Source organism: Lissotriton vulgaris, chromosome 11, assembly GCF_964263255.1.
Source record: "Lissotriton vulgaris chromosome 11, aLisVul1.2, whole genome shotgun sequence".
NCBI classification, from domain to species: Eukaryota; Metazoa; Chordata; class Amphibia; order Caudata; family Salamandridae; genus Lissotriton; species Lissotriton vulgaris.
Window position 1 is genome coordinate 637,879,812 of NC_141699.1, and position 12,732 is coordinate 637,892,543.

Below are 12,732 nucleotides of genomic sequence, written 5' to 3' on the forward strand. Positions count from 1 at the left end.
CGAATATACCCATATTTCCTTTATGGCGGCCTTTACGGAGAGGGGGCCTTTACGGAGACACTTGCCTGAGCCTGTTGCTGTTTCTGTAGGGGGCCCCTGCTTTGGCCCGTTTCGCTGCTCGCTTGTCCCGCCACCGCGCACTGCTGCACTTGGTCTCCCCCTGCCGCTCCTCCATCAGAGTGCGGCCGCAGTGAGGGGGGGACCACAAGTCCCAGGAGCCTTTGCCGCCGGAAGCCGCCAACGCGTATTCCGCGCCAAGAGGCACATAGATTTGACGGCATCCCCCGCGTCGCGGGATTGCGCACGGGTCGCGCCAGGTCAAGCCCGGAACAAGGGCGGGACCGTCTGAGGCCGTCAGAGGCAAGAGGAGGTCTGGTCGGGCCACCCCCGAACATATGCAAAATATTTCTTCGGAGTTTGACCCGTTTTATAAGGTACTGTCATTTGGAAACACTTTTAATCTCACATTTTCATGTTAATGTACACATATTTGACCACAGGGCTGCCTATCTAAATATCCTTTCTAGCGCTGAGAGGGCACATTGGGAATAGAGGGATTAGCAAAGGTGTTAGTTCGGCCCTGTACGGCGCAGAGCTTTGGGGCACTTCTAAGATAGATTTATTGACAAGGTCTGAAAATAAGTTCTTAAGGGGCATCATGTCACTTCCTCAGAGTACCCCAATGATACCCCTACTGCTTGACCTAGGATGCCAACCCATTAATGATCTGGCTAAACTCCGGCCGTTGCTTCTATGGGCCAGGCTGTGGCGAGTCCCAGAACTTGCTAAGTATGCGAAGGGGCTAGCGGAAGTAATGTCAATGGTGGGATGGCAAAAAATAAAATGGCTTAAAGATGTCAAAATTCTCCTTGGTAAGCTAGGTCTCAGCGAAGCCTCGGATAGCTGGTCTTCTCCTCCTAAAGCGGCCATAAAGACCCTCTACTGGAAATGGGCCACCACTAGAATTAGCACTGACCCAACCCTTGGCAGGCTAACAGAAGAGTTCCTAAGACATAAGGATGTACCATCCCGGGAACTCTACCTAGATATAGTATGGAAATCTCATGATAGGGTTCTATACTTTAGGTTCAGGGTAGGGGTCCTTCCAGTGCAGCCCTTAACTGCTCACTGGAAGCCCCCGTCCCAGACAACCCCTTTTTGCCCCTTCTGTCAAACTAGCATAGAGACTGTATTACACATCCTGTTTGTCTGTCCGGCCTATGTATGCCCAAGGCAAACGTGGCTCAAACCTATATGTCGGGCTATGGGTACCAGGCATTCAAGCGAGGCACTTCGTATCTTAACATCGGACACTCGGCCACTGTATGTTTGTGGTCTTTCCAAATTTTTATCATGGACATGGTCCATCAGAGCTAAAAGGCTAGCACTAAATGTTTAATCTGCTTTTTATATGAATCATTAATTTTAATTGCCAAACTTTTAATTCTGTTTTTATTCTCTTTACCATTTAAAAATCTAAAAATTTTAAAAATGCTTTGAACTAATGCTTCACTAAAATTTGTTCTTGTGTAAATGTTTTTTATATCAATGTGATGCTTTTATGATATGACCTATCGAAATAAAGCCTTTGAACTTGAATTTCGGATTAGCTCCCCTCCCACCCTGACAACAATGAGTCATACGGGTAAAAATTTGAAGTCTGCTGTTTCCCACCCTATGACCAGGCACCAGGCCGCAACAACTCAGCCCCTTCTGAGCCTAAAGGCTATCGACAAGATGCTACAGAAGACAATTGGTGTTGTGGCAACGACCATAGAAAACACAGAGAGGAGATTATCTATTACTCCTGCTGTTCCTCCGTTACAGCAAGTGGGGGATTTCTCGGCAGCCACAATTAACCTTCCTGACTCTAGTTTTTTACTCACGTCTTCGTTTGCTGAGCTGCCTGGTGCCCAGGTTGTTATAGATGTAAATGATAGTCCACAGGTTGCCTAATCCCCCTCACACTCTGTAGTAAATAAAGTTATTAAACCGCGCCCCAGAAGTAAGAAAGCCAAATTGTAAAAAAAAAAACAACCAAAAGAACTGTGTTTAAACATGATTCCATACCAGTTGTTACTGCCCCGTCTCTATCTCCTGTCGGAGCACCAGTTTGGGTTACTCACCTACTTGCTGACTTCCAGGCTCATATCGAACAGGTTATTGGCACACATATTAAACCCTTGGCATCTAGGCTGGACAGACTAGTTTCCACACTTAACAACATGGGTTTAGGGAGAGCTCAGCCTACTAGTCCATTGGGGAAGCATGCTAGCAGAGAGTCTGCTGGTACTATTTAGCCCACTCCTTATTGTAGGACCATTCCAGCCAACAATAGTGCTGCTGGGAATTCTGTCACTCGACTAGTTGCGAGCACTACTAAGCCTATTCCTGACCCTGGGAGCTTGCCAGCTAGCAATAATATTTCGGCTGAAATCCCTCAGGCAACTGGAAATCTTATCTCTGATATAGCTCAGCCCTTGCCGAGGGATGGGAAAAAAGGAAGTGGAAGCAATATGGTGGTGAGGGGGGTATTAGAACCGGAGATAAGTCATTCAGACCAACAAATCCTAACTGATAGAAATATCCCAGCAAGGGGTCCTTTAATGGAGTTGCCCTCCATTAATTTCCCTCCTGAGTCTTTACCCTATGTTGTGGTGCTAGCTGGGGTACCTCCACTAAGCCAGGGAAAAAACGAGGATCATACTGATCTTAAAAATAAATGCATACACTGGCTCACACAAATAGACCTTCACCCCCTAATGCCTCAGGAGAAATACTGTGTGTTAGAAGAATAGAATGGATCGGGAGTGGTCCTAAAACTGTGTTGTAATTAGGGCTTTCTGTTTTCCGTTCTTACGGATTTTTACAGATAAATACAGACAGAAAACAATCTGTTTTCTGTCTGCATTTATTTTTTAAAAGTGGATAAATAGAGAAAATTGTGCTTCTTTGAAGTGACACTCCGTGCTGTCTTTCATGAATTATAGGCCAACAGTGAGCAGATGGACAGCATGAGAAATTAAAAAACAGAATGACATTTCTCTAAATAACGGCATATGTCAACATATATTTATGGTATAATGCTAGTATTTACCTCTGGATGTATCATTATGTAATATTTGGCAGCTTAAATAGCTAAAATACAACAAACATCAAAGTATGATTGTGTCTTTCTAACTTTGTAAATATTTATCTAGCTTTATTCAGTGCTCTTTGTTTATGCACTGAAAATGCCTCTTTGTCTCTTGCAGGTCGAGCTGTGCTGTCTCATTGCTGTACCCTGCTGGCTAGTGTTGGCGCTGCTTGCCACTCAGATCAAGGCGACAGGTGAAAAAAGCACGATTTTGAACTTGAAAAATGTCTATTTGATTTGTTTGTAAATAATAGATGCCACACTGTGTGTAAGGTGGCCATGATATCCTGTGCCATTCCAGAAAGGGAATGGTCAACAAATGCTGACCACATGCACGGTGATATAGAGGGCGAAGAGAGGAGAGATCAAGCTGCTCCATTGGTTGCAGCAATTAGACCATAGAGTGTTAGTGACAGGAAGATAGATATATATTTCTCTACATGCACTCTTAACTTGCTTATGGGGGGCTTCAGCGAACCCTCTCCATCCATTGGGATGTTGTTGGGTCATTCACATTTTTCTTCTGCCCACTACACCATGGGGCAGCGGGTCAGCTCACTTCAGCCATTGGCTAACTTCACTGTGAGTGATGGCATGCTGCTCTTTCACAATACCCACAAAGTAGTTCCCTTCACTGCAAAGGAATACTAGAGCCATGTGTGATTTTTGAGACCAACCTTTTGACCTGACACGCACATTCCTTTTCATTTTTTTTTTTTTGCAGCTGTAGCATATTTTGAGGTTATCTTAAATGTATAACACTTACACAACTGGGTACTACAATGTGGTTTTATTTTTAATATAATACTATAGAAATATGCTGTTAAAACTGGCTTATCACAAACTAACTGCAAGATTTAGATCTTGACGTTTACCTCCAACGTCCGAAGACAAAGTACATATACATATATAGAGAAGTGTTCTGGGGCTCAGCGTGCTGTATTGTTCAACGTTTGTGACTTTAGTGAGAATACCTACAATACTGAACTAGGATTACAAGTAAGTAACCTGTCCATGCGCTCTTTCCAAACAGTGATACATTATGCATTTCCAAACACATTTTGGCTTAGTACATACTTTAAAGCCATTTAGCAATCACAAACAATGTGATTTAGTGAGTTTCAGGTTTTGGAATCTCTAATTCGCATTATACATCAGGCCTCTATTCATTTATGATTTTTTTTTACCATGATTGATCCGTTTACTTCATGAAAGTGAACCAAGGCTTATAGTTATGAATGAACACAATGGTCACATCGCATATCTTTAAAAAGGTGTTTCATAGCATCATTCGTCTGGCATTATACTTGCTCCCATAGTTTTCTTCATTGAACCCCTCCCCAAGAGCCGAATTAGGTTTGAAATCTTCACAGCTACACACGTCACTAAAACTGCGTGAAATATAAGCCTGGGTGGTGTTTGCGGAACACCACAAAGTGACAAAAAAACTCTGCAGCTCGGAGTTCTGCAAGCAGCGGAGTGCGCTTGGTCACTCTTGTTCACATTGATTTTCAGTGCCGGGTGTTTGTCCTGCACTGGAAAACCAATGCAAACACCAACGTTGGGGAGCGCGAGATAGGAAAAATCCCGCCTGTAGATGGATTTTCCTGGCTCACACTCGCCAACTTAACTCGTGCTCCTCGGAGTGTGGAAAACTCTGCAAACTCAGTGAACGGAGCGGAGTTCACCACCCGTGCTTAGTGATTTCCCATGATGTCATGCACAAATCCGTGGGACTCTGCCAAAAGTGGCATGCAACATACATAAAGGGCACCCAGCTGTTGGTGACTGAGTTTCTTTTTTTCTGCATCTTCATCGGTGCAGAATGTTGAACTCCTGAGGTTTTGATATTTGTGGAGTGGTTTGGGAAAAATGTCCCCTTCAAAGTCTTTGTGCTTATAGCTCTACTTCCAGTGCCTATGACTGATGTCGGGCATGAATCCACATTCTAAGTCCTTATGGGATCTGGGTCATTACCATTACCTTGCATTGTCTGCTGTGTGCTCTTATGCACTCAAAGGCAATTCCGGAGAAGGAAGCCAAACGTATACTGAAAGCCTAAATCTTAGCCCAGATGGATTGCACCTTGCTCATTCTAGGAGCTAAGAAGCACAAGAAGGAACAACTTAAGTCATCTCATTGTAAAAAGAAGAGGTGTTTGGAAGCCTATTCTTGTTCTGTAGCCTTTTAAAGCAAGCTTTCTCTACAGGTTGCTCAACTACAGCGCAAGTGCAAGCTGTGTTGGTGATTTTTGGAAAGGCCCTCTGATTTGCCTGTTCAGGCGCTGCAACTGTAACAGAACTGGAGCCTAGTATGATGTCTGTGGCTTCAGCCCAAGCGCCGGTCTTGACTTAATTTATTTCTTCAGTGTCACCTTCGGGTCCACAGTCAGTAATGATATCGAAAAATTCCTCTTGCTTTGTTAGGAGCATTAGCTTTGGCTCAGGCTCTTGCTCTGAATTGTTAAATTTGAATCTTTTTTGCTGTTAGCCAGGAAATACACCTATAAAGTCTTTTATGAAAGATTCTTATTTTCTAGATATGCCCAAAAACCTTCTGTCAATGTGTCCATGCAGAAAATGCATAACCTATTTGGTTCGGCTTCTGATCCGATTCAGAAGCCTCAGTCCTCTTGGTAGAGATATGGTGATGAGGACAGTGAGGGAGATACATTATATGTTAGAGGTGTTTATGTAGCGCACGGCTGCCCCAGCCAAGGGGCGTCCCGGCGCTAGCTGCCAATGTCCAGGGGACAGCTAAGATGGAATTATTGGGGTTGTCCAGAAGTGTACATAACATAACTAGTTAAAGAGGTGGGTTTTAATGGCTTTACGAAAGGATAAAAGGTCGTTCATTTCACGGATCTGAGCTGGAAGTCCATTCCAAAGTTTGGCAGCTAAGTATCCAAATGAGCGACCGCCCATACGGCTTAACTTGGTGCGGGGGATAGTGACCAAGTTCTGACCTTCTGACCGGAGGGTGCGCCGAGGGACGTAGGGTGAAAGCAGTGGACATAACATCGGTGGGGAGGAGAGTTTCAGAATTTTAAAAGCGAGGCAAAGAGATTTAAAATCCACCATTAGCTTACACTGCACTCTTGGCGGAGTGGCAGAATGCTAGTGACCTTTGCCATTCCTTGAATTGGACGCCCATTAACCTGACGAGCTTGTTTTGGCTGAGCAGCGTCAGTTTTCATGGGCCCTCAACAAAGCACCTGGAAATATACATGCAAAGAGTGGAGCTGAATTTGTCATTGTTTACTGATACATTGGATGGTAAGTGACTTCAGAAGGTGGTTTGCATTTCAACGAGGCACTCGAAGATCAGGTATCTTGCTCTTAGGATAGACCTCAGTGTAATTTGTCAATGACAAGAATGGGTGCTCACAGGTATAGAGTGGAGTCATCAGCTTTCCAATACCTACTGTCTGTTCATACTCCTGAGAAATTGGTAGTGAAAGGTTCAGCTTCTAAGTCGAAGTCTGGAATATCACAAAGGTAGGAATCTAAAAGACCAGACGCTTGGGGCCATAAAATATTTGCATCAGGCAGTAATGCAGTGACATTTTCAAATGTTGGTTGCTTTTTCTCCATGTACAATCATGCTCTGTGGAGTCTGTGGCAGCATCCTTTCCTAGCCTGCCTGATTACATGCGAAGTCCTTTGCTGAGTTATGCAAGGATAGTATGAATGCTTTCAAGGGATGTATGACGGAACCACGCAGACATTTTTTCTGGATGCCTTTACAACGTCTTTACAATGCCTGGAGATACCAAGTACCTACTTGTACCAAACTTGGTGAAACACTTACAAACCCTTTCTTTTTTCATTTCCGAAGACACAGGAACTGCATGACCCAGAATGCACAGGGGCAATCCAGCTGAGAGGTGGAGCAGCGTGCGCCCAATCCTGTTTACTGTGTAAGGGCTCCCGCGAGCCTCGCTAGCTGACGAGCTAGTGGTGCTGCACCTGCGTGCCCGGGAGGCATTGAAGCCTGTGACTGTGGTTGGGCAGCCTACTCAGCGGCCTCATTACTTATCTCTACTGATGAAGGATATTGATCCAGAAACACGAGTCGAGTCTCGTGTCTAGAGATGCCTGGAGATACCAAGTACCTACTTGCACCAAACTTGGTGAAACACTTACAAACCCTTTCTTTTTTCATTTGCGAAGACACACAAACTGCATGGCCCAGAATGCACAGGGGCAATCCAGCTGAGAGGTGGAGCAGCGTGGGCCCAATCCTGTTTACTGTTTAAGGGCTCCCGCGATCCTCCCTAGCTGACGAGCTAGTGGTGCTGCACCTGCGCGCCCGGGAGGCATCGAAGCCTGTGACTGTTGTTGGGCAGCCTACTCAGCGGCCTCATTACTTATCTCTACTGATGAAGGATATTGATCCAGAAACACAAGTCGAATCTCGTGTCTAGAGATGCCTGGAGATACCAAGTACCTACTTGCACCAAACTTGGTGAAACACTTACAAACCCTTTCTTTTTTCATTTGCGAAGACACACGAATTGCATGACCCAGAATGCACAGGGGCAATCCAGCTGAGAGGTGGAGCAGCGTACGCCCAATCCTGTTTACTGCCTTTACAACACGGTCCGAACCCCGAACGTGTCTTTACATGACTTGCCTTAGAGAAAACGTTTGAGTAGAAAAAGAATTGTTTACTATTCCAACGCCAGCCTCTGCAACAATAGGGAAATTGTTGGACTTAAGGTCCAACATAACATCAATCCAACAACGCTTCCCTTAAGGCAAGTCGTTGCAACGACTTGCTGTGTAAATTAATGCCTTGTAAAGATGTGTTTGTGGTTCGAACCACGTTGAAAAGGCACAGCGTGGTTCATGGCATGGAGTAAAGGCTATTTCCCCTTTCAAGAAGTCTACGCAGTCTGGTTTGGATACAGTTAGATCATTGGCTTGTGCTAAGGGATCAGTGATCATAATGCGTAGGCATTTGTGAATATACAAAACCAGCATCTTGTAAGATGTCCAGTGTTAATTGTTTGACATGCCTTTTTCCTTTAAAGGTGTCGTTTATTTGGAGGAAAGGCCAAGGCATCCTTTGAAAAGTTTAAACTGAGTAAAGCCATAGCAAGAGCTTTAGTCCTGGCCTGATAGTAGAAGACATTCCATCGCCAATATTGATATTTCCAAGGCTAGTGGTCACCAGTTGTGCAGGAGTCGGAAGCATCAAACGCTGCAGCAGAAGCAACAATAGAACCTTCTCACGCTTTCAGAGGTAGAGGTTCAGAGAAAGGTGGGCAGGAGAATGTGTCATAATCATCATCTTTAACTCTGCCTAGTAAGTCTCTGATTTACAGCACCAGGAAACTCTGGTCGGGACATCTAATGTGGTTTTTGAGCCAGTAGCAAAGGATTACATCGGACCAGTGGGCCTTGCAGATAATTGCCTGGGGTTAATCTCTGCCATGTGTATCAAAACCTCAAGCTGGTCCTCCATATGCAAGCCACTCATTTCCATATTGCATTTACTCAGCCTTAAGGGAATATCAGAAGATTACTGCAGGAGATGAACATTACCAATTTGCTGTCCTTCTTTCGGGATAGGTTCAGCACAAAAGATTATTGCTGTTTTGGTAGCCTATTTCTACTGGCAATGCATTCCCCTTTACCCGTATTTGAAGAACTAGCTTCTGTAGGCCGCACGCAGAATATTTTGTTACGGTTACAAAATCTCGTAAGTACAATTGTCCTTTTGTACGAACAAAGTTTTCTCGAAATTATAAAAAGTTTCATCTTATTGAATAACTTTCTTAATGACATCAGTCTTGTTCTTAGGACCTTCTTCTGTTGGTTGCTATTGAGTTGGTTTAGTCAAGGTAGCTGTGGGAGCAAGTATCCATTACCAGAACAAGTTATCTTTGCTAATGTTCTTTCTGATGGGTACAGGAATATCTGTTTCCTGGTAACTGGGGAGGTTGCAGAACCTGACTGTGAAATACTTGTGAATCCCATTTTTGCTGTATTAGTCAGTCACCGTAAATGGTGTGGGAATGCCCAGACTTGATTCCAAAGCATATTGTGACAAAGGACTCAAGCGGAATGTCCATGATGATGCCCAAAATGGTTAAAAGATGTTTGTGGTTGTCTGTGTTCACATTGAGACGAGACAAGGCCTAGGTGTTCGTTCTAAACTGCGCTCTTTTGGGCATAAATGCCTTCCTATAATTAGCAAACAATAGACATTTTGCAATGTGGCATTTAAACGAATATTGCTTATACTTAATCACAGAACATTACTTTGACAAAATAAGTCTACGTTTGAAGGTTCATCTGAATGATGAGTCACCGTCATCAAATCAAAGGAAAAGAGCTGCATTAACCAGGGTCATGTATGAGAAACTTCACCCATGATAATAGTAGAGCACCTTTTTTAGGGGATCTAAAAGCCCTTACAAGGGCAAAATGTTAGTGGTTCAAATACATGGAACCATGATCATACCTTGCTATCGTGGGATTGTCAGTCATGTAACTGGGAGGTTAATGGATACTTTCATTGGAAGAAGCATAGAGGGATGATATTGAAGAAACAAGTATAATAGAGTTCATTGATTAAGCATTGTAGTGTGAGCGCTTGGCAGAAATGTGTGTACCAGAGGGGTATATATGTTTTTCAGTACAATTTGAAGCATATTTGTCTTAATGCCTTTGAATGCAGTGATGAATTTTAGTCAAGAACATTTTGTTTTGTAGACCTTCTCCAATCCTTCTGAAAAGCGGGATTCCATATGAGATTGCCTGCAATGCTCTGCGTCTAAGCGTGGGAAGAGGAACCACAGAAGATGATGTTGACCTTGTGGTTGCTGACCTGAAGCAAGCAGTGTCAGAGTTGGAGCAGAAGCGACATTGCTCAGGGAATGGAACTAGTGAGAAAATTCAGTGAGAAAATTCTTCAGGCGAAGAACATCACTATCTTCAACCAAACAAAGTCCTGATGCCAGAGTCCCTGCATAGGATATCTTGAATATCTATGATACAATTCTGGAAAGGGTGATAATTTAATTGCTGGTGGTAAATGAAAAGTACAGTCAGCTACTATCTGAACTGTAGCCTAGCTAGGATGAATGCGGCATTTTGCAGCAGTAGTTTTTACCGTCAGTTGTATTAATCACGAGCAGTAAAGCTATAGTACTGGCAGAAAATGTAATATCTATACTGCCAACAAACCACCTGTCAGAGTGGTAATCATAGCTGTATGGTAGAAATGTCTAGGAATTGGGTCCAGTATTAGGCTGCTGCACATTTTTGCTATACTACGCTGCTGTGTTTAAACCTTTACATTCAGTACCCTGACGCCTCCAAGCAATTACTGGCAGTTATCACCAGCATCTGTAGGCTAGTGTTAGGAGGAATGTGTAATTAAGTGTGAGTCTGAGGGATGCTGTGTATACAAGGGGATATAGCAATGGTGTTTATTCTCAGGACGAGGTGTTTGTGCTCTAGAAAGTATTTTCATATTGCAGTGAGTGTATGCTGCCTGTGTCACAAGCATTGTTTCCATTATGCTGCATATGTATTTGGCTGTGAGATGTACTTGTTTCCAGGGATTTATTCTTGCTGTTGTACATGTGTATGCACACTTTTATATGTTCGAGGCATGTGGGCTGCTAAATTCATATCTTTGCATTAGATCGCCACCTAGTGTTGGGTCCGGATGATCGCACATTGTTGTCCTGGAAGAGTCTTCGAAGTATCCTGAGATGGGTGGCTCCTCCCCTGGACTACAGTGCGCATGGGCATCGGCTCCATCCCCAGATTGTTTTTTTCCGCCATTGGGTTCGGATGCGGTCTCGACGTCTCTCCGTCGGAACCGAATAAACATCATTTTTCACGGCCAAAAGGCTTTGGGTTCTTCACGTCGGTATTGTTTGCGTACGGTCTCGAGTTTCTTCCGTCTCCCGGAGCCGGAATCACCGGAGTTTCTTACAACTCTTCGGACGTCGAGGCCTTCTCATCGCGACTCGACACTAAGTTCCCAACATGGAGCGGAGTCCGTTTAAACTCTGTCCGCTCTGTGGGTCCAAATACCCACATATAGACGTACACCCGGTGTGTAATAAATGCCTTTCGCCAGACCATGACGAAGGAAGTTGCCGGGCCTGTGCGAAGTTCAGGTCGAAGAAGACTCTCATGATTCGGCGTGCGGTGCGCCTTGGGGCCAAGCAAGCGGCCCCGGATCCAGATAACATCTTCGGCGACCAAGAAGAAGAGGACCAGAGCCATCATCTTCAAATCTCCCCGCCTGAGACGGAGGTCGAGGCCGATCCGGAATATGACGACGACGGAGTCGTGGGTCAGGGCCTTGAATACGTCGACGAGGTAGGGGACGACGCCATGGTTTATGGGGCCGAGGAAGATAGCTCAGAGGACGAGCTATGCCCCGAAGTTGAAGAACATCACACGGGGGTCGCGGGATCGCCTGTCGGCCTTACCCAAGACCCTGTAGCGCAAGCCACGGCCCCGCCTGTCGGCCCGGCCACGGACATACTTGCTGCGCCTAGGGTTTCGAAACCGAAACTGAAAGCAACGGTCTCGACTACACCTAAAATGGCCGACCCGAAACCGAAACCGAAAGTGAAGGACTCGAACGTCCCTAAGATGGCGGTCGCAACGGCGAAAACAAGTAAGACGACGGCCTCATCGACTCCGTCGACCTCCGGTCCGCAGAAGTCGAAGAAACACGGCGATTCCACAGGGTCGAAATCGGCGCCAGAGGAGAAATCCTCTAAGAAAAGTGGCACGCACAAGACAAGCGCGCCGGCGCCGGCGAAGCCTGCTAAAGCAACCGACACAGCACCGGCTACAAAGGGGACATCGGCGCATCGCTCCAAGGACTCGGGGTCGGCGCCGTCCATCCCTCTAAAAGACCTCCGGAACGTCGCATCCGAGGGCAAGTCCACTCCGTCGGTGCCAAAGTCATCGGTCACCGACGCATCTCTCGTGGCGGCTTCGCTACAAAGAATTAAGGACAAGGTTCTTTCCTCGTCGACGCCAACGCCATCGACGCAGAAGGCGGCAGATGTCCCGGACAAGTCGGCAAGCAAGCTCCTCTTCCTTCTACCTCCAAAGGTGGTGCCAAAGGCTTTTTCCTCTAAATCGACGCCAAAGAAGTCGGATTCTTCTACGGCGGGGACATCTTCAGGTCAGGTGATCGGCCCCGAAGAGGATTCGGAGTGTTTTATAGATGCGGACACGGGGAAGTTGACCCTTTACAAGAGAAAGATCACTTCGCAGCCGGTGGAATCCTACGTCATTCCTCTAAAGAAGAAGAAGTTTCCACAGGACGCCCCGGTCCTCATGGAACCTATTCTACCTCCTCAGGGAAGGAGCCCAACACCGTCTCCAGACCACTCTGACAGTGGGGACTATGGTGACGATGAACAATACACGTTCCCAGTAAATGAACCTGATGCACAGCCAGATTCTTATTATGGCATTGGGGACCAAGGCAACCAAGATGTGGGGCAAGAGCCACAGTCCTTCAGTACACGTGCATCCCCTACGGAGGATTCTGCAGGTTTTCATGCACTAATTGAGAGGGCAGCTGCTAATCATGATGTGGACATG

General features: G+C 45.5%; 1 protein-coding gene across 1 annotated transcript in view; it reads left to right on the forward strand.

The window, feature by feature from the left end:
* The window catches only part of SCLY (selenocysteine lyase), a 188,217-nt gene extending 177,986 nt beyond the window's left edge, over positions 1-10,231 (forward strand). Inside the window, 3 exon segments of the mRNA XM_086943733.1 lie at positions 3,255-3,330; positions 9,859-10,030; positions 10,032-10,231. Coding sequence (XP_086799859.1) covers positions 3,255-3,330; positions 9,859-10,030; positions 10,032-10,100 — 317 coding nt within the window. The 3' untranslated portion in view covers positions 10,101-10,231.
* Positions 10,232-12,732: the final 2,501 nt, after the last annotated feature.